We start from the raw sequence: 18,593 nt of genomic DNA, 5'->3' as shown, positions 1-18,593 counted from the left end.
CTCCCCTCCAACGCTGATCGACGAGCTCTCCACCGTCGATTCCGAGCAATCCAAACAGAATCCATCCCTCCCCACCAATTCTCTGTCCAAGTGGGCAGAAGAGCACGACACCCCTTTGATAACAACACCCTCTTTCTCCTGCTGCCCCTTGCCAACATACACGGTGGGTCTTTCCTTAACCTCGCTGCTACCTACCAGAGCCATCCTCTCTTCTTCTTCTCTTCTTTTATTTTTTGGTTTTATAGATATCTCCTCAGCTCTATTCTCCGAAATACTCCCACGTTAAAAATAGATTGGATTTGGTTGAATTGACGGAATTACCCTCACCGGAGTGTAAAATGGAAATCTCTCCGATTTTATGGGAAGATTTCTATTCCTATTCGAGGATGGTCCAACTGTAGTTTACTAGTTTAGTAGTTGATTGATAGAATTTTTCTAAAGAAATGACCGACCATCAATTCTAGGGTCCCAAATGTGGGGGGCATGTATGGTCAATCTAGACCATTGATCTTGTAGAAATGACTATGTGATCAAAGGTGAACGATGGATTCTAGGATCCCAGAAGAGGGGGCATATATTTTCAATCTAGACCATTGATCTTGTAGAACATCATGGGATGGCCCAGATGGTCTTGGTCCCATTTCGGACTGAGATCATAGGCCTAAGAATTTTTGTAAAAAAGCAATGGTTGAGAAAATATTTGCAGAACTGTAAAATAGGCTCGATGGATCAAGGACCTCCACTGACAGATTTGATCACAGACATAGCATAGACGCAGTTACAATTTTTGTTATTAACGAGCCTAAATGTGTTAGTAAAACACTATAAAGTAGTTTTTTTTGTGGCAGACCCCACTAGTGTGTAAGGGAATTATGTTTTGGGGTGACCTATGTTTGGCTGAGTTCCCTTTGACCCATTCACATCCGAACCTTAATGGGATAGTGGTCTATAAGGGGAAGAGTATGCCAATAGTATGAATTTGGGAAGCTAATGGTTCCTTTCGGTTCCAGTAAAAAGAATCGTTCCTTTTGGTTCTTTCTCTTCACATCTTATAATTAAGTTGGCTTCAAGCTTTAATCCGTTTATTGTTTTGGGAGCTATGCTTCCTCTAGAGTTGATCTTTTTTGTTGGACAGCAGTTGCTAAATGTATTACTACCTAAAATGCATGTCCTAAAGAAGAAGAGATCTAGAGTTACTTTCTCTTTGTAGAAAAGCGGGTGAATTGGATATTCACATTTCCTTACCTTTTATGGTGGCTAACAATGTGTACTCTCATATGTTTATCCAGGAGCATTTTGTAATGTAGATCTCTTTTGCTCTCTTCATTTTCTCTCTGTATTTTCTCTGTTTTCTCTGTACTCTAAATGAATTATTTAGTTTTTTTTCACAAGGCATTCGAACCAACAATCGTTGCTCGCAGTTCTCACATTACTCGAATTTAAGGTACAATTTTACTAATTGGAAAGACATTCGAAAACCTTTGATCAAAAGTTATTTTCTCTTACAATAGAGTGTAGGATTTTTGCACCAACAAAAATATGATCAACAAAAACATTAACTTCTCTTCAAATGTGAGATATCTTCCTACGAGACACTAATTGAGACTTACTTGTGTCTCATGTACATGATCTTATCATTTGATGTGAAATGATATGAACGTCAATGATAATTCATTTCTAAATGCTGTTGAGAACTCCATGAGCAAATGATCACCTGTCCATGTTCCATCAAGCTTCATTTAAGATTTTACCCACAAAAATATTTAGTATTTCTTTATCATACGCATTGGATATCCATATATTTGGGATGGAACCCAAATCTTGTTGGTTTCCTCGTGATGTTCTACAAGATCAATGGTCTTGATTACATGGTAGTGCCTTAAGATTATCTATTACCATTAATCCCGACAATGATTGTTTGCCTAACCATCTGTTTCCATTTGTAATGACATGATTGGATTTGATGAACTACTCTCCCAAAGGATCTTTCTTCTTTAACGCGTCAATCAATTAATAAAGTTGTCCATTTTTGTGTACTTGGATTTTAGGGTTCGGATTTGGTTGTTATGGCTGATTTTGGGGGCATTTTGTTTGCAATGGCTTGTCTAAAGCTTTTATTTGTTAGCTTTTATTTAGGTATTAGGGTCCCCTTTCTTCCCTTTTCTCTTCATTTTTATACTATTTTTCTGTCTGCAATGGCTTCATACAGATTTTTTTTTCTTTTTTTGCAATGGTTTTTAGGGCTGATTTTGGGGGATTTCTATTTGCAATGGCAATACTATATAATTCTGTCGGTGGTTGTTGGTGTATGGATGTTTTGGGTACGGATGTGTTGGTGGTTGTGGGTGGATGTCTGTGCTTTGGTTGTTGATGATGGTTTAGATGTTTTTGTGGTTCTGGATGGATGTTGGTGCTTTGGTGGTTGATGGGTGTTTGGTGGTTTAGTGGTTGTCGGCGGTTGTCGGTGCTTTGTGGATGATGTTGTTTGGTGTTACGGTGGTTGTGGTTGCAAGTCGGTGCTTTGGTGGTTGGTGGTGGCTATAGGAGTTTTGTTTCAATGGTTGTGACTGTGGTTATGGTGTCTTTGCCGGTTGTCTTCTTATACTAAATTTTATTTTTTTAGTATTTTGTAAGGTTACCATCATGCCTCGTCAACTAGCAGATAGGAGGATGTTGATCATTCGAGCTACAGCTATAGTAATCTCTGCGGCAGCTGCAGTTACGCTTAGGGTTCGACTATACCTAGAGCAGAATATTACAAGAGCACCTTACGAAAGCGGGTACCTAACCGTTAGGACCTTTGTTAGACGTATCACGAACGCAGAGGACCATTGTATTGCTCTTCTTCGTATGGATGTTCGGTGCTTCCGCACCTTCGTGGCCCTTTCCAGAAACACTACCTTGCTGGAAGACACAATTCATTGGACTGTTGAGGAACAAGTTATGATTTTCTTAAGTGTGATTTCACACAACGAAAGGGATCGTACTGTTAGGGCAACCACAAGAATGTCTGGGGCAACTGTTTCAAAGTATTTTAATAAGGTTCTCGATGCTGTTCTCATTCTGCAATACATGTTCATAGTACGTCCATCAAGGGAGACACCTCATGCAATCCTTGATAATCCTAATTTCATGTCTTATTTTAAGGTACATTTACGATAGCTACGTATTTCGACTGTAGTTTGTTAGTAATTGAGCAATGTTCACAGTGATGGTTGACATCTGAATGTCCATATTATAGTCGTCTCGGTGCAATTGACGGGACGCACATTCCTGCAAAAGTATCTCAGGATATTCAGAAAAGATATATTTGTCGTGAGCACTTCCCATCCCAAAATGTGTTAGCCTGTTGCAACTTTGACCTAAAGTTTACGTACGTCCTTTGTGGGTGGGAGGAGTCAGCATCGGACTCACGGGTGTTAGCATCTGCCATATCAAAGCAGAACGGGATTCCTATTTTGCCAGGTAATAGTTACCTTATTATTATGTTTGTACAGATGCAGTTCCCGTAGTACATAGCTAATTTGAGTATAATCCTTTCTTTGATTGTAGGAAAGTTTTACCTTGGTGATGCCGGGTATTCGTGCCTGTCCCATTTTATAACTCCAATCCGAGGTATTGGTTACCATCTCAATCAGATCAGAGGGTGCAGACCAAGAAAACCCGAGGAGTTGTATAACCAAAGGCATTCTTCGGCAAGGAATGTAATCGAACGAACTTTTGGTGTCCTGAAGAAGCGATTCGGCATATTAAATTCAGCACCCATGTACTCATATGACAAGCAGATCGACATAGTGTTGGCCTGTTGTTGCGTCCACAACCACATTAGGTGGGAGATGCCCGACGATGCCTACATTCAGGATGTTGATGATGAGCTGGCATTGCTTCCACCTGAAGAGGAAGAGGAGGAAGGACCTGTTCCTCCTCCTCCTATGACCAGGGCCGAGGATTTAAGGGAAGGTCGTAATATTCGAACCACAATCATGAATCAGATGTGGAATGATTTCCAAGCACGTCGTCATCGTTAGGAAACACACATGTGTTTACATTTTCGATGTGTACTTTGTTGGAACTGTAGCTTATATTCCTTTCTTTGTGGTGTACTATTTTTATTGATATTCATTTAGTGTGCTGGGTTGAGATCTGTTTATGTAATTTCTATGTTTGCTACAGTATTGGTTAATGTAACTTCTAAGATTGCTTATGTCTATCGGTTATCTATAATTCTATGATTGAAGTTTTTTATATGAAGTGTTTCGAAAAGTTGTAGGCGAGATGACAGCAACTGCAGGTACAGCTGATAAGAAGGTGAATGTCTCATGGAATGTGACTATGGATGGGGCTCTCTTGGCAGCCCTTAAGAATCAGATAGCCGAGGGGCAGAAAACTGGTGCTGGGTTCAAAGAGTGTGCTTATTTTGCTATTGCGCAGGAACTAGTTACTGTCCTGAACATGACCCTAACGAAAGAGCATGTGAAAAATCGGTTGAAGACACTGAAGACAACTTATAGGACTCTGAACTCCATCATAAATCTCAGTGGCTTTGGCTGGGATGAAACCATATGCAAGTTATCGGTTGACGAAGAAGTGAAGAATGAATACTTGAGGGTAATATTTATTTTTCGTATATCACTTCCTCTATTTATAAGTTACATGTTTAAATAATATTCCGTGACAATTCCTTTCCTTTTTTATAGTTGCATCAAGAACACCAACGCTTCTTTAGCAAAAGGTATCCCCTCTACGAAAATATGAAAGCTGTCTGCGATGATGATTACGCACGTGTGGAGGATGTCAGGGATACAAGAAGGGATCCCACTCAGCTGACGCTGGACACACATGATGCTTCTTCATCGACCCTTCTGGTTGGGCTAGATGATATGGACGACATCTTCCTCCGTACTCCGCCTCATGGTAGAGCGTCTTCATCTACACTTGCCTTAGATGCTAGCATTGGCTATAGTGACTCTTCTCCTATCAGGGGCCCATCTGCTAGTGGTGGGAAGAGTCAAAGAAGCGTCCTAATGCTGCACTTCTATCGGAGTTGCAGGTTGTGTCTTCCAGCATTAATAGGGTTGCTGATGCCATAATTACTACTGGTGAGGTGCACAGCCTCCCTGACCTGAAAGATGCTGTGCTTGAAATTGGGGGCTTCCCCAGAGGTGACCTCGTTGATGCTTATGTGACCTGCACGGGCATCACAAGGAAGCTGAGGCATTCCTTTCTCTGGAGAAGATGGACCGACAGGAGATGGTGGGGCGCATTCTGCGCCGTTTGGCTGGGTCTATGTCTTGAACCGTTTTGGTTGGAGGTTTTTTTAGTTCTTGGGTCTTTTTATGGATGGAGCTATGTGTTACTTATGAACCTTTTACTTATGAACTATCTATGTGTTATGTTTAGATATATTTTGGGTGTATTTGTTTGATGGAACTATGTGTTGTTTGTGAAATGGATGGAACTATGGGTGTAATAGTTTCTTGGAACTATTGGTTTTATGGATGGGTGTAATGTTTAGATATATTAGATTTATGTGAAGGTTGGGGTCTTTGGCTAAATTTTGTTTGATAATTTTGATGATCTGTGTGTGTGTGTGTGAAGGTTGTGGTCCTTGGCCCAAATCATAAGTAAATGTTGTTTATCTATCATTTCTTGTTGCAGCTATGTATGTGTTGTTTATATTGTACCAGGTAATGGCGAAGGATAAGTTTTATGTGGTTTTCAAGGGATGACAGGTGGGCATATTCAAGAGTTGGGCAGACTGTCACCTTCAAGTGAACAAGTATAGTGGAGCATCTTATCGCTCCTATGCCACAAGGAAGGAGGCAGAAGCAGCCTTAAATGCATATATTGAGCGCCATGAGGATTTGAAAGACAAGCGTGAAAAGGACATCCACAGTGTTCCTTGGTTTTTGGGGTTAGCCATTGGTGTGGGGTTAGTACCTATGACAGTAGCATTTTAGACTTTTTTCCACTTGTTTATGAGGTATGTTGACTCACATTATGGTTTTATATGCAGACTGGGCATTAAAATGGCTGCTGATGCCAAAATTACTTCTGGTGAGGTACACAGCCTCCCTGACCTCAAAGATGCGGTGCTGAACATTGATGGTTTCGCTAGAGGTGAGCTCATTGATACTTACGTGTACCTGCACGGGCATCACAAGGAAGCTGAGGCCTTCCTTTCTCTGGACGAGATGGATCGAGTGGAGATGTTGGGGCGCATTCTACGCCGAATGCGCCGTTTGGCTATGTGATGTTTATCTATTTTTAATTGAACCGTTTATATATGAACTATGTGTGTATATCTATATTTTGTGTGTACCAAGACCTTGGTAGAAATGTTATAAGTTATGTTTATTTTTTGTTGGTAGATCATACTATGTACGTGTTGTTTATGTGGTAACATTTAATTTATGTATGCTTTCAGCTTTGGTGTGAATGAGGAGCATTAAGCGCTTGCCAAGAGCTGTTCATAGTTCCTTGCGTTCGTGCATTTTTCTGTTTGACTTGACAAGAGTTGTTGAGGAATTAGTATTTAATAGTGTGGACGCAGGTGCTTCGAAGGTAATAAGATTGATTGCTCCCTGTTCAAAGTTCTTTTGATCTATCTGCATGCTTAAATTTAATCAAGCTAGTCATTTTTGTTGTTGCCTTTAGTTCATTCTTTTGCTCATTGGTCCTCAAACATATAAATGACTAGTACTTTCCTATGACCCACAGCTATGATACACAAACTAGCAACTACATTAAGAGATAGTTTACAAACTCAACACCTATCAAGATACCATGCTCAATCCAAGCATCATCGTCTTCCATATAAGTATTCTTTTTGTCTTGTGTGGGATTGCTCATTATGCACACATGGTTTTCATTCCCATAATGCACGGTTTCTGGCCCTATAATACCTTTTGCATTAAAAAAATTTAAGTCCAATAATGATTTCTATGAAAAAGCGCTAGAGGGGCTAATACTGTAAATGTGGCTGGTTACAATGTTTTTGTAAAGAAAAAAGATCATTTTTCATGTGGGTGCCTTTTTTTTTGAGGTTTTTTTGTGTTTTATCAATTCAGGTGATGGCAAATCATGCTGGCAAACTCTAGTTCGGTTTTCTTTTTCTTTTTTCCTTTTTTTGAATGGTTTAGTTCGGTTTTCTTCTAGCAGTTTAGATATATAGTCCATCCATTTATGTTCGGTTCTTCTTCTTTTTTTTTCAAATTCTGTAACTGATTATGATTTGTTGTGTCAGGTACATGTCTCTGTAGGTGTTGGGGCATGCTATGTTAAAGTAGAGGATGATGGTGAGTAATAATTTCACTTATTTGGTTTGTATATTATGGCACTCTTAAATTTAGTTCCCACTTACTATGTTCCATTTTGTATGCATGCTTGCAGGATGTGGTGTTTCACGTGATGGATTGGTTCTCTTGGGGGAAAAATATGGTATTTATTTAACTATGTGTTTCACTTTGTCCAGTCAGTCAGTCACACTCTTAGCAATCTATATTACTGTGTTTTACAGCTATTGCATAATATTACAAGAATGCAATTTATATTTATTTACATTCCTTTACATTTTTTTTCTCTTTTTCTTCTTTAAGTTGAAGCTGAAGTAAACTCAAATTTTCAATCTCCAAATTTTTGGTGCTCTATTTTCGTAGTACTATTTCTTTTTTCTGTTTTTTCTGGACCAAAACCTGATTAATCCTGATTTTTTTGCTCTGAAATTTACTGTTTTTGCTATTTGCTTCGATTTTGATGGATGCTTCAAAGTTTCAATGCTTCTATAATTTGTCAAAGAAGTATGGTTTGCTACCTGCTTTCTTCCAATATTGAAGTTATTAGATGTTTGTTGCCGCTCTATTTAGAAACACTGCTCTATTTGAATCAACAACATGTATAGCCAATCATTCATGAGGCCTTACCCTGTGGTGCTTTATCAACTGTACTCGTATTGCTTTTCCATGATTTTATTGTTGGCTGCTTCTCCATGGAGGAAGGTTTTGATGAGTTGTGTGTATATGTGTATGTGTGTGTGGTGTGTAAAATCCCAGATTATATTTAGATAATGGTCATCCTCTGTTTGAGAAGGTAATTTAATGAACTTGGTCAATGTTCATAACTCCCAGATTATATTTGATATGTGAACAGCCACATTGAAACTTCACTGCTTATCTGAAATGGATGCTGGTATTGAAAGCGTTGGTTTTAGGGGAGAGGCATTGGGTTCCCTTTCTGACGTCTCCTTGTTAGAAGTTGTAACAAAAGCTCGTGGGAGGCCAAATGGTCATCGCAAAGTCATAAAGGCATGCACGTGTTGTTTATGTGGTAGCATTTAATGCCCAAAAATGAAATTGTGCAAAATATGTTTAATATGGGTTTCTGCATATTTTCCCTTGCTTTCTGGACAAGTGAACAGCGATAAAACAACTTTCCTGCAGATTTTCTCTCGCTTTCTGGGCAAGTGAACAACGAGAAAGCAAGGGAAAATCACAGTTTCTTTTCCTTTCCTTTTCATTTTGCCACATCAGATTCCTTTCCTTTCTTTTCCTTTCCTTTCCCGGGAAAACAAGTGAACAGAGCCAAAGTATGAAACAAGGGGCAATGGCTGGTTGGGATTTTTTTTTCCTTTTTTGGGGGTTTTTGAATCTATGTGTTTTCTCACTTTTCTATTTTTTAAGAAGGAACTGTCCCATAAAACTTGAAATTCCACCAGTTCGACAAAGAACTAGGCACTGAACATTCTGACACAGAGAGCGAGATAATGACTTTTTTTTATGACCTGATTGTTTTGGATTCTAAAAACTGATTGTGAATCCAAAACGAACATGGCCTTAATATACAAGAAGTTATTCTTGAAAATGGTTACAGAATGCAACCTTTCATTGTCCATATTCTGTAGAAGATTTCATGTCCCAAACTCCCAATTACCATTTTGGCGTTACACAAACAAGGTAATCAATTACTTAATAAATAAATCTCCTTATTTGTTTCTATCCTAATTATTTAAATAGGGAAAGGAGAAAAGCCTTGTCTCTTTCCCAACAGACATTAAACCAAATATAGTAACGCAAAAAAATAAAAATAAAAAAGATAAGAGAGAAAACAAGAACAAGAAATCAATATAATTCAAAAGAAACTGATATCGGGTCTGTTAACAGAGATAAAAGGAAATTTAAAATTAGTTATTTGTTTAGGATAATTAAGGATCTCTCAAGTCATAGAGGGAGGAAGACCTTGGTGATTTGAAGGACTGGAATTTTTTTTCATGGAGTGGCAAAGGTGCCAACGGGGACTCTTAGTGCTCTTCTTCTTCTTCTTCTTCTTCTTCTTCTTCTTGTGTTTCTTCCAAAGAGTGAGTGCCTATGGGAGGAAGAGAAGTATTGAGAGTATTGTAAGGAGTTGTTCTTGAGGACTTAGCAACCATGAGTATTCTTCTTCTCTTGTTGAAGGGATTCTCTGCCTTTACAAGATCTTTCACACAAGTCACTTCTGCTAGGTTAGCAAAAGATTTTGATTTCCCAGCAAAGAAATTCGACAAACCACTTCTGAAAAAAAAATAAAAGATGGATTCAATTATCAATTTGAATTTGGAGAAATATACAATGCAACTTAGTTAAGATTTCAACAAAAGAATATAAGGAAGAGAAAAAAAACATACTAATTTGATCATGTGAGAATTCACATTAACTCAAATTAAATAATAAGAAACTAATAATTGTCAAAACCCCACAAGTTAAAATTAAATAATAGTGCACAAATATGAAAACATGTGTAAATTGCTGTTTCCAAGATCATTTAAATGTTCCTAGTAAAAACCTATCTAATCAGAGGTCGTTTCATCCAAAGTTAGCAAAAACAATGTTGTTTTAAAAAAAAATGCCCTTTAAAAATCGTTTTAATGGTTTGTCGTTTAAAACTTTCATCGTAAAAACAATCTGTTTTATTAAGGAAAACATTGTAAATGTATTAAACATTTTTTTGGTGTCAAGTTTCCAACTTTACCTCCGTTATATTTTGTAGATTACAACATTTTAAATGCATTTTTTTGTGCTTCTGTTTTTTTTAATACATTTTTTTGAACCAAAACCGTACCTTTTTTTTTTCATTTGAATACTGAACCAAAACCATACTAAACTCAAATTTTTGATGTCCCGTTTTATTGCCGAGTCACGTTTTGTTGACCATGGTTTCATCCCCATTTCGACTAAGTTCGTCGCCTCAAAAATCAGCCTGTCACCTTGTTGTTTTAAGCTGAGATGAATCTCCCCAACAAGCATGTTTTTTTATCTCTCCAACAAGTATGGTTTTTTTTAGGGAAGTGATATCCACGCCTTTTGATTACTTGGGACACCCAACAACGGTGTATCAATGACTACAGAGGAGCTAATGTAGTTCACGTCACAAGGATTCAATGGGGCTGATTGCCAGGTACACTTCTGCTGGGTGTCCCAAGTAATCAAAAGGGGTGCATATATCACTTCCCTTTTTTAGTACCTAAAAAAAGGATGTTTTTAAATCTTAGCCTTCGACAAAAAAAAAAAAAAATAAGGGTTGATTTTCCAGGCTTCGTACTTGATGGAGGTGAAATGATTTATCTAATCATACGTGTGACAGACTCACAACCATAGTTAGCAAAACTTCATTTTAAATTGTGTTTTAAAGTTTTGTCGTTTAAAACTTTTTACCAAAAAAAAAACTCAAAACCATTTCAAACGTACCAGATGTGTTTTTATTTTTACCAACATTCCAATTTACGCCCCTTTTCATCATTTATCAAATTATCTATCGAGCCGTGAAAAAGATTAAACAAAGGACAGAAATAAATCCACTATCTGTTTTACGTCAAGCAATACGTGGAGTAACTCCCGATACAACAGTAAAGTGGCGATCAGGTCCGCTCATTCCTTCAAATGGGAAGTACATCAGCCCCTTTGCAGTCATGGGTACACTGTAGCAGGGTGTCCCAAGTGATGAAAAGGGGTGTATTTATCATTTCCACAAAATTTTAAGGGGATGTGCTAGGGACTATCGCAGAAGGCATTTCAAAGACCGGCCATTGCATGAGAGAGCAGCCACATAGGTACACTTTTTGTCTTATTCATTTTATTCATCCTATGTGGCTACTTTCTCATGCAACAACCGGTAATGCCTTGCGATTATCCCAAACAAATCCCGATTTTAAATGTAGTAAATGCATTTTTTTCATTTTTTTACTGTTTCTATTAATTTGATTGTTTTCTTATTATATTTTTTGAGCCAATACCGAATTTTTCCTGTCCCGTTGTTTTCCCGTATCAGTGTATCACGTTTTGCTGACAACACAGACCCAAGTCTATCAATTGGATTTGGTTCCTTTAGATTAATCAGATCGGACGGTCCATTGACAGCCCTAGAGCCTAAGATCAGGTCCACGTGGGTGGTTGAGATGGAAGAACCGTTGGCCAAAGCAAATCTCATCCTACACTCGTGATTTCGAAGGGCCCACTACATGTGGGGCGCACGTGACACTCACGTGCACGAAGCTAAGAGACCTATTGTGCAAAAGTGGGGGGGAACATAATATAAGGAATTTTAAAGGCCACTTTATCTTTCCCAATCGATATGAATCTAATCTAATCTAATCATATCTAATCTAACTACTATATATAAAGGTGGAATCGTGGGTTAAGTTCTTCCACCCTTTGCCAAAAATCCCATCTATATCCCTAGACCCGGCAAACGGGTAACCCAGGCGGGTACGGGTACCGGCGGGTATGGGTAAGAAATACAGGCGAGGGTACGATAGCCTTTCATGAACCCGGAACCCACCCGGGCGGGTACGGGTATACCCGCGGGTAACCCGGCAAATTTAAAGAAGAAATTATATATATATTTAGGAAAAGAAATTATATGATGAATGGGTGTATGAACACATAAATGTGGTACGATGGATGTACAAGCCTTGATATTTAATCCAACAGCAGCTTCTTAACAAGTCAGCTGCTGTTGGATCAAATATCAAGGATGGGATGATGAGTACATGTTTATACTCCCATTCATCATACAAATTTTCATCTACTTTAACAAATGTTTATTTTAGTACAACCAAAGATACCAGTTACATGGTCTGATTGCTTTGACTTGTTTTGTTGGCCCACCCACATAGTCTATTTTTTAGTGTTTAGTGTTTAGGCCTTAAGAATAAAAAGTTAAAAACCGAATGGCGGGTAACCTGCGAGCACCAACGCCCGACCCAGACGCACCCGCGGGTCACGGGTACTGGTTGGGTGTGGGTATTTTTTTTCGCAGGTTTTGAAATTGGTACCCGTACCCCTGCGGGCCGGGTGTACCCACGGGTACGGGTCCCATTTTGCCGGGTCTATATATCCCAGCTGTATTATGCCTATTATCTTTAATAATAAGTTATGATATATATATATATATTATATATATATATATATATATATATATTAACTACTTTGTTTAGGGTAAAATCGTAATCTACATACAAAAAGTACCAACACGGGTACCTGTCTATGATGATTACGAAAAAAAATACCAAAAAGAGGTAAAGACATATGACAATGACGAAACAACTACTTTATATTACTCATTCAGGACACTTGCAAAATATTGACGGATTTCGGGCACCTCAAGAGGAACAACAATTATGGAAACCTCTATCGATTGGAGGGCTAGGATCAGCTTATATCGATTGGAGGGCTAGGATAATATTAAATAATATTAATAATTACTGAAGAGGAACAACAATTATGGAAACCTCTATTGATTGGAGGGCTAGGATCAGCCTATATCGATTGGAGGGTTTGGATAGTATTAAATAATATTAATAATTATTTAATACGATTCCGAAATTTCAGCCGAAATTATCAAAATTTCAACCGAAATTACCGAAATTATCGAAATTTCAACCGAAATTACCGAAATTTCAGCCGAAATTATTGAAATTTCGGTCAAAATTCTATACGAGAAAAATAGTCGTTCATTGATTTAGTCGGATTTCGGGCGAAATCCGCGAAATCCAGAAAAATCAATTTAAAAGATACTTTAACTCGGTCAAAATTTCTGGATAATATTAAATAAGGGATAAAATCCATATTTTTTTGGGATATTCCTTAAATTTCGGAACGGGATGTCGGGGGGAAATGAAATTTCGATCGAAATTTTTAAAATTCGGTTAAATTTCAGAACAAAATTTCGAGGCAAAATAAAATTTTGTTAGAAATTTCATACCATTTTGGGTTTCAAACCATGCTTAAGAGCAAGATTTTAAATTTGAATTTAAGTTTCGGTCGACTTGGAAATGTGGACGTTTCGGTTTTAGAAGAAAATTTCGGTAAAAAGTAAAGTAATATTGTTTTCCCTATTATATGAATAGATCCTAGGTAGTTGTTCCTTTTAATCAACTCCAATATTAGATTGCCACTTCATGTTGCACTATTTGAACTAATATTTGGGTCCCACGTGCAATGCAAGTGCATTTTTCCTAGTGGAGAAAAAGACTAACAAAAAGTGGGACCCACACGTAAATTTTTTTACACATTCTCGCCCCTACTATTTATTTCGAAATCCGAAGTTTATTCTAGTAAAAAGAGTGAAACCGATAGATATTAGTGGGACCCACTATTAACAGCTTTTGTAAATAAAAGTGGTCGTGAAATAAAAAAAGGAGAATTAAATACCAACGCAAGCCTGCCAAAAATCAGACAAGCTGGCTTTCTTGCTCCATTCTCTTCTAATTCTCTTAGTTCTAACTTATAAGTTCTGACCAGGGTTTTAAATTTCGACCGAAATCCGAAATTTAGGATTTCGGTGGAGACCGACACCGAAATCAACATTATCCGAAACGGTATTTTATTTCGACCGAAATTTCGGAATTTGGGACGGAATTTCAGAATTTAGGATGGAATTTGGGGCCAAATTTTGTTTTTTCCGAAATTTAACCCAAAATACCTGTTTTTTTTTTTAATTAATTTAATAGTTCACCAAAATTTCGAACGAAATTTAATATTGAATAAAGGAGTCATTTATTTGTTGTACCGGATTTCGACCTAAATTTGGAAATTTCATGGGTCTGAAACCGGTATCAAAACCGAAATTTCAAACCATGCTTCTAACCAAGGTTTTAAATTTCGGTTTCGGGCGAAATTTCGGTCCTTCCCGAAACCGAAATTTCGTAAAAGCTCTCGAAATATCATTTTTTTAAGCCAAAATTTCGGTAATTTCGGTCGAAATTTGGTAAAGGATTAAATAATATTAATTTATCAATTATTTCGCCGAAATTTCGACCGAAATTTAGTACATTTCGGAAAATTTGATTTCGGTGCAATTTCGTTTTGGTCCCAAAATTTCGGATTTCGGTCGAAATTTAAAACCATGGTTCTAACTTCTAACAATGAGGCATCCGGTGGAGTTTTCTTTTTGGGCCGTCCATTTTAAAGCCCACGGACGCTTACCAGTACAAAAATTCTTTAGTGAAATAGCCCATCAGGAATGGGGGCCAACTGGATGTGGGTCACATTTTCTTATTCGGTCACTAAATGCTTGTCACAATTGTATATAGGATTGTACGGACAGTCATCTAGACCGTCCCTTTGGTAGACCCTACTGATCAAAATTACTCCAATCCATGGATCTTTTGTGCATTAAATGTGGACCGTTGATCGTTTTAATTTTAAACCCACATCAGTTTGTTCAAGAGTAACAAGACCAACTGTTGAACTGCAGAGATGGGTGGAGATATGGGGATCCAACCCTTTGATATATTTAGTGTAAAATGGACGGCTCAAAAGGTTCATAATGACGGCATTAAGACCTCATCTGATTGAAAGGTAAAGATAATTCTATGGGGAAATATTTGGGGACACGACCTATCCATGGCGGGGATCATTGCATGAATGGTTTAGATCAACCAAAACAGGTGGGTCCCATTGAACTTTTTGAGTGTGTATTTTGTAGGGGTTTGCTAGGGACTTTAGCAGAAAGATATTTAGCGGGTGGTTGTTTCATGAGAGAGCACCACCTAGGATGAATTAAATGAATAAGACAAAATCTGTTGAAAAGTGAGCCTGTGTGGCTGCTCTCTCGTTCAATAGCCGGCGGCAAAATCCTTTCTCAAAAGTCCCCAGTAAATCCCTTCTTTTAAAATACACGTCCAAGTATCATTTCAAATCTCCTTATAAAGGAATGGTATTGCTAATCCCTTGCTACTGTTGCTTGTGAGGCCTCTCTAAAAATATGTGAGAAGAGAGTGGTTAGATGCTGGAGTTCATCATTTGTCGTGCCAAAACTTTATTCTATCTCCTCTGTAAACTATGAATTTAATCTCTTATTGAAACTTGAAACTCTTTCTTGAAACATCCCTCCAAGTTGTTAGAGCGCAGAAGATTGAACGAAATAATATTTATCAAGTAATGTTTTAACTCGGTTACTTTGTTTGTTCAAGGATCTTGTTTTATCAACCACCCCCATGCAGCCATGCTCTATGTGCCTCCACCCCTCACTGAAGTGTTTTGCAGACGAGTTGTGAACGGGTTTGCAATTTTCTATCTTCCGTTCCACTATCGTTTCGCAGAGTGTGAAACAAGGGGCAATGGCTGGTTGGGATTTTTTTTTTCCTTTTTTGGGGGTTTTTGAAGCTATGTGTTTTCTCACTTTTCTATTTTTTAAGAAGGAACTGTCCCATAAAACATGAAATTCCACCAGTTTGACAAAGAACTAGGCACTGAACATTCTGACAAAGAGAGCGAGATAATGACTTTTTTTTATGACCTGATTGTTTTGGATTCTGAAAACTGATAATCAATTACTTAATAAATAAATCTCCTGATTTGTTTCTATCCCAATTATTTAAATAGGGAAAGGAGAAAAGCCTTGTCTATTTTCCAACAGACATTAAACCAAATATAGTAACCCAAAAAAATAAACATAAAAAAAGAAAAGAGAGAAAATAAGAACAAGAAATCAATATAATTCAAAAGAAACTGATATTGGGTCTGTTAACAGAGATAAAAGGAAATTAAAAGTTAGGTATTTGTTTAGGATAATTAAGGATATCTCAAGTCATGGAGGGAGGAAGACCTTGGTGATTTGAAGGACTGGAATTTCTTTTATGGAGTGGCAAAGGTGCCAATGGGACTCTTAGTGCTCTTCTTCTTCTTCTTCTTCTTCTTGTGTTTCTTCCAAAGAGTCGGGGCCTATGAGAGGAAGAGAAGTATTGACAGTATTGTAAGGAGTTGTTTTTGAGGACTTAGCAGCCATGAGTATTCTTCTTCTCTTGTTGAAGGGATTCTCTGCCTTTACAAGATCTTTCACACAAGTCACTTCTGCTAGGTTAGCAAAAGATTTTGATTTCCCAACAAAGAAATTCGACAAACCACTTCTGAAAAAAAAATAAAAGATGGATTCAATTATCAATTTGAATTTGGAGAAATATACAATGCAATTTAGTAAAGATTTCAACAAAAGAATATAAGGAAGAGAAAAAAAACATACTAATTTGATCATTTGAGAACTCACATTAACTCAAACAAAATAATAAGAAACTAATAATTGTCAAAACCCCACAAGTTAAAATTAAATAATAGTGAACAAATCTGAAAACATGTGTAAATTGATGTTTCCAAGATCATTTAAATGTTCCTAGTAAAAACCTATATCTTTCAAGAGGAAGTCTAAACTGAAGGGAGCCCTTGCAGAAAAGAGGTGAAAGGGCTCCCCCATTGGCTGCACATCACCATCATGTTTGACTTTTCAGCGGTTATTAATGCATGATGGTGATGTGTAGCCAATAGGAGAGCCCTTTCATCTCTTTTTTGCAAGGGCTCCCTTTAGTATAGAATTCCTCATGTTTCAAGTATTGTCATATTATAATTTTTCCTCTTTTAGCAAAACAGTGCCTTAAAATCAGTAGGAAGTCTAAACTGAAGGGAGCCCTTGCAAAAAAGAGGTGAAAGGGCTCCCCCATTGGCTGCGATATAATTTTTATTTTTTGGTTTTAGTCCATTTACCAAAAAACCCAAAAACAAAATATAAGAAACAAATCCAGCCAAATTCATATTCCTTCAAAAGTGAAATTTTTTCAAAATATAAGAGAAAAAAAGAGAACCCACTTGATGGGAAGAGATTCTTCCAATGATCCCATAGAAACCAAACCACCTTTGAATTCACTCTGAACATCATCCTCCTCTTCCCGATCAATCTCCGCTGTTGATTTGCACGAGTTCTCCCCTCCAACGCCGATCGACGAGCTCTCCACCGTGGATTCCGAGCAATCCAAACAGAATCCATCCCTCCCCACCAATTCTCTGTCCAAGTGGGCAGAAGAGCACGACACCCCTTTCATAACAATACCCTCTTTCTCCTGCTGCCCCTTGCCAACATACACGGTGGGTCCCTCCTTAACCTCCCTGCTACCTACCGGAGTTATTCTCTCTTCTTCTTCTCTTCTTTTATTTTTTGGTTGAGGGGTTAAATAGATATCTCCTCAGCTCTATTCTCCGAAATACTCCCACGTTAAAAATAGATTGGATTTGGTTGAATTGACGGAATTACCCTCACCGGAGTGTAAAATGGAAATCTCTCCGATTTTATGGGAAGATTTCTATTCCTATTCGAGGATGGTCCAACTGTAGTTTACTAGTTTAGTAGTTGATTGATAGAATTTTTCTAAAGAAATGACTGACCATCAATTCTAGGGTCCCAAATGTGGGGGGCATATATGGTCAATCTAGACCATTGATCTTGTAGAAATAACTATGTGATCAAAGGTGAACGATGGATTCTAGGATCTCAGAAGAGGGGGCATATATTTTCAATCTAGACCATTGATCTTGTAGAACATCATGGGATGGCCCAGATGGTCTTGGTCCCATTTCGGACTGAGATCATAGGCCTAAGAATTTAAAAAAAAGAAGCAATGGTTGAGAAACTATTGGCAGAACTGTAAATAGGCTCGATGGATCAAGGACCTCCATAAAAAACAACTAGTCACAGGTGGATAAGAAGGATGTTTCGAATACTCTGCTATCAACGGTTCAAATTGAAATTTGAATGCCACTAATTACCAAAGATCTGAGTTGAAAGATTTCTATGACTTGTGCACTAATCAAGCACCATGGAGGATAGAGCTGTTTAGATATCGAAAGTAAGAGATTAAATGATACAGGTACAACGCGACACGTAGTCGTGAAGTGTTAAATTATTAAGTGAGTCACACAATTAATTACTTGAGGTCCAGTGATGTGATACCTCACACACGAGACCATTCGAAATGGATATCGAAATACGATTGCCACTCGAACTCCATAATCGCCAGAAATTTGAATTCAAATCGTGAAAAGAGACCTCAGGAATCAGAGACTATAAATATAGGGAGTAAATAATGTTGGAAGGCTACACACATCAACATATAGGTTGCATCTTTTCTTTTTATCCAGGAGCATTTTGTAATGTAGATCTCTTTTGCTCTCTTCATTTTCTCTCTGTATTTTCTCTGTTTTCTCTGTACTCTAAATGAATTATTTAGTTTTTTTTCACAAGGCATTCGAACCAACAATTGTTTCTCGCAGTTCTCACATTACTCAAATTTAAGG

General features: G+C 37.7%; 2 protein-coding genes across 2 annotated transcripts; one reads left to right on the top strand and one right to left on the bottom strand.

Moving 5' to 3' along the window:
• The first annotated feature begins 6,430 nt into the window (after positions 1 to 6,430).
• LOC143855763 (DNA mismatch repair protein MLH3-like) lies at positions 6,431 to 8,336 on the top strand. The gene is made up of 4 exons (XM_077365832.1): positions 6,431 to 6,564; positions 7,247 to 7,298; positions 7,393 to 7,440; positions 8,149 to 8,336. Exons 1-4 carry the CDS (start codon positions 6,439 to 6,441, stop codon positions 8,334 to 8,336), a joined length of 414 nt encoding a protein of 137 aa, XP_077221947.1. The 5' UTR covers positions 6,431 to 6,438.
• A 7,804-nt stretch (positions 8,337 to 16,140) lies between these two features.
• LOC143855762 (protein OXIDATIVE STRESS 3 LIKE 4-like) lies at positions 16,141 to 17,344 on the bottom strand. The gene is made up of 2 exons (XM_077365831.1): positions 17,112 to 17,344; positions 16,141 to 16,381 (listed from the first exon to the last, which is right to left on the bottom strand). Exons 1-2 carry the CDS (start codon positions 17,342 to 17,344, stop codon positions 16,141 to 16,143), a joined length of 474 nt encoding a protein of 157 aa, XP_077221946.1.
• Positions 17,345 to 18,593: the final 1,249 nt, after the last annotated feature.

Source organism: Tasmannia lanceolata, unplaced genomic scaffold, assembly GCF_043159265.1.
Source record: "Tasmannia lanceolata isolate RefF3 unplaced genomic scaffold, GAP_Taslan_0.1 ptg000023l, whole genome shotgun sequence".
Lineage (NCBI taxonomy): Eukaryota > Viridiplantae > Streptophyta > Magnoliopsida > Canellales > Winteraceae > Tasmannia > Tasmannia lanceolata.
This window is presented reverse-complemented; position numbering and strand designations above follow the sequence as displayed.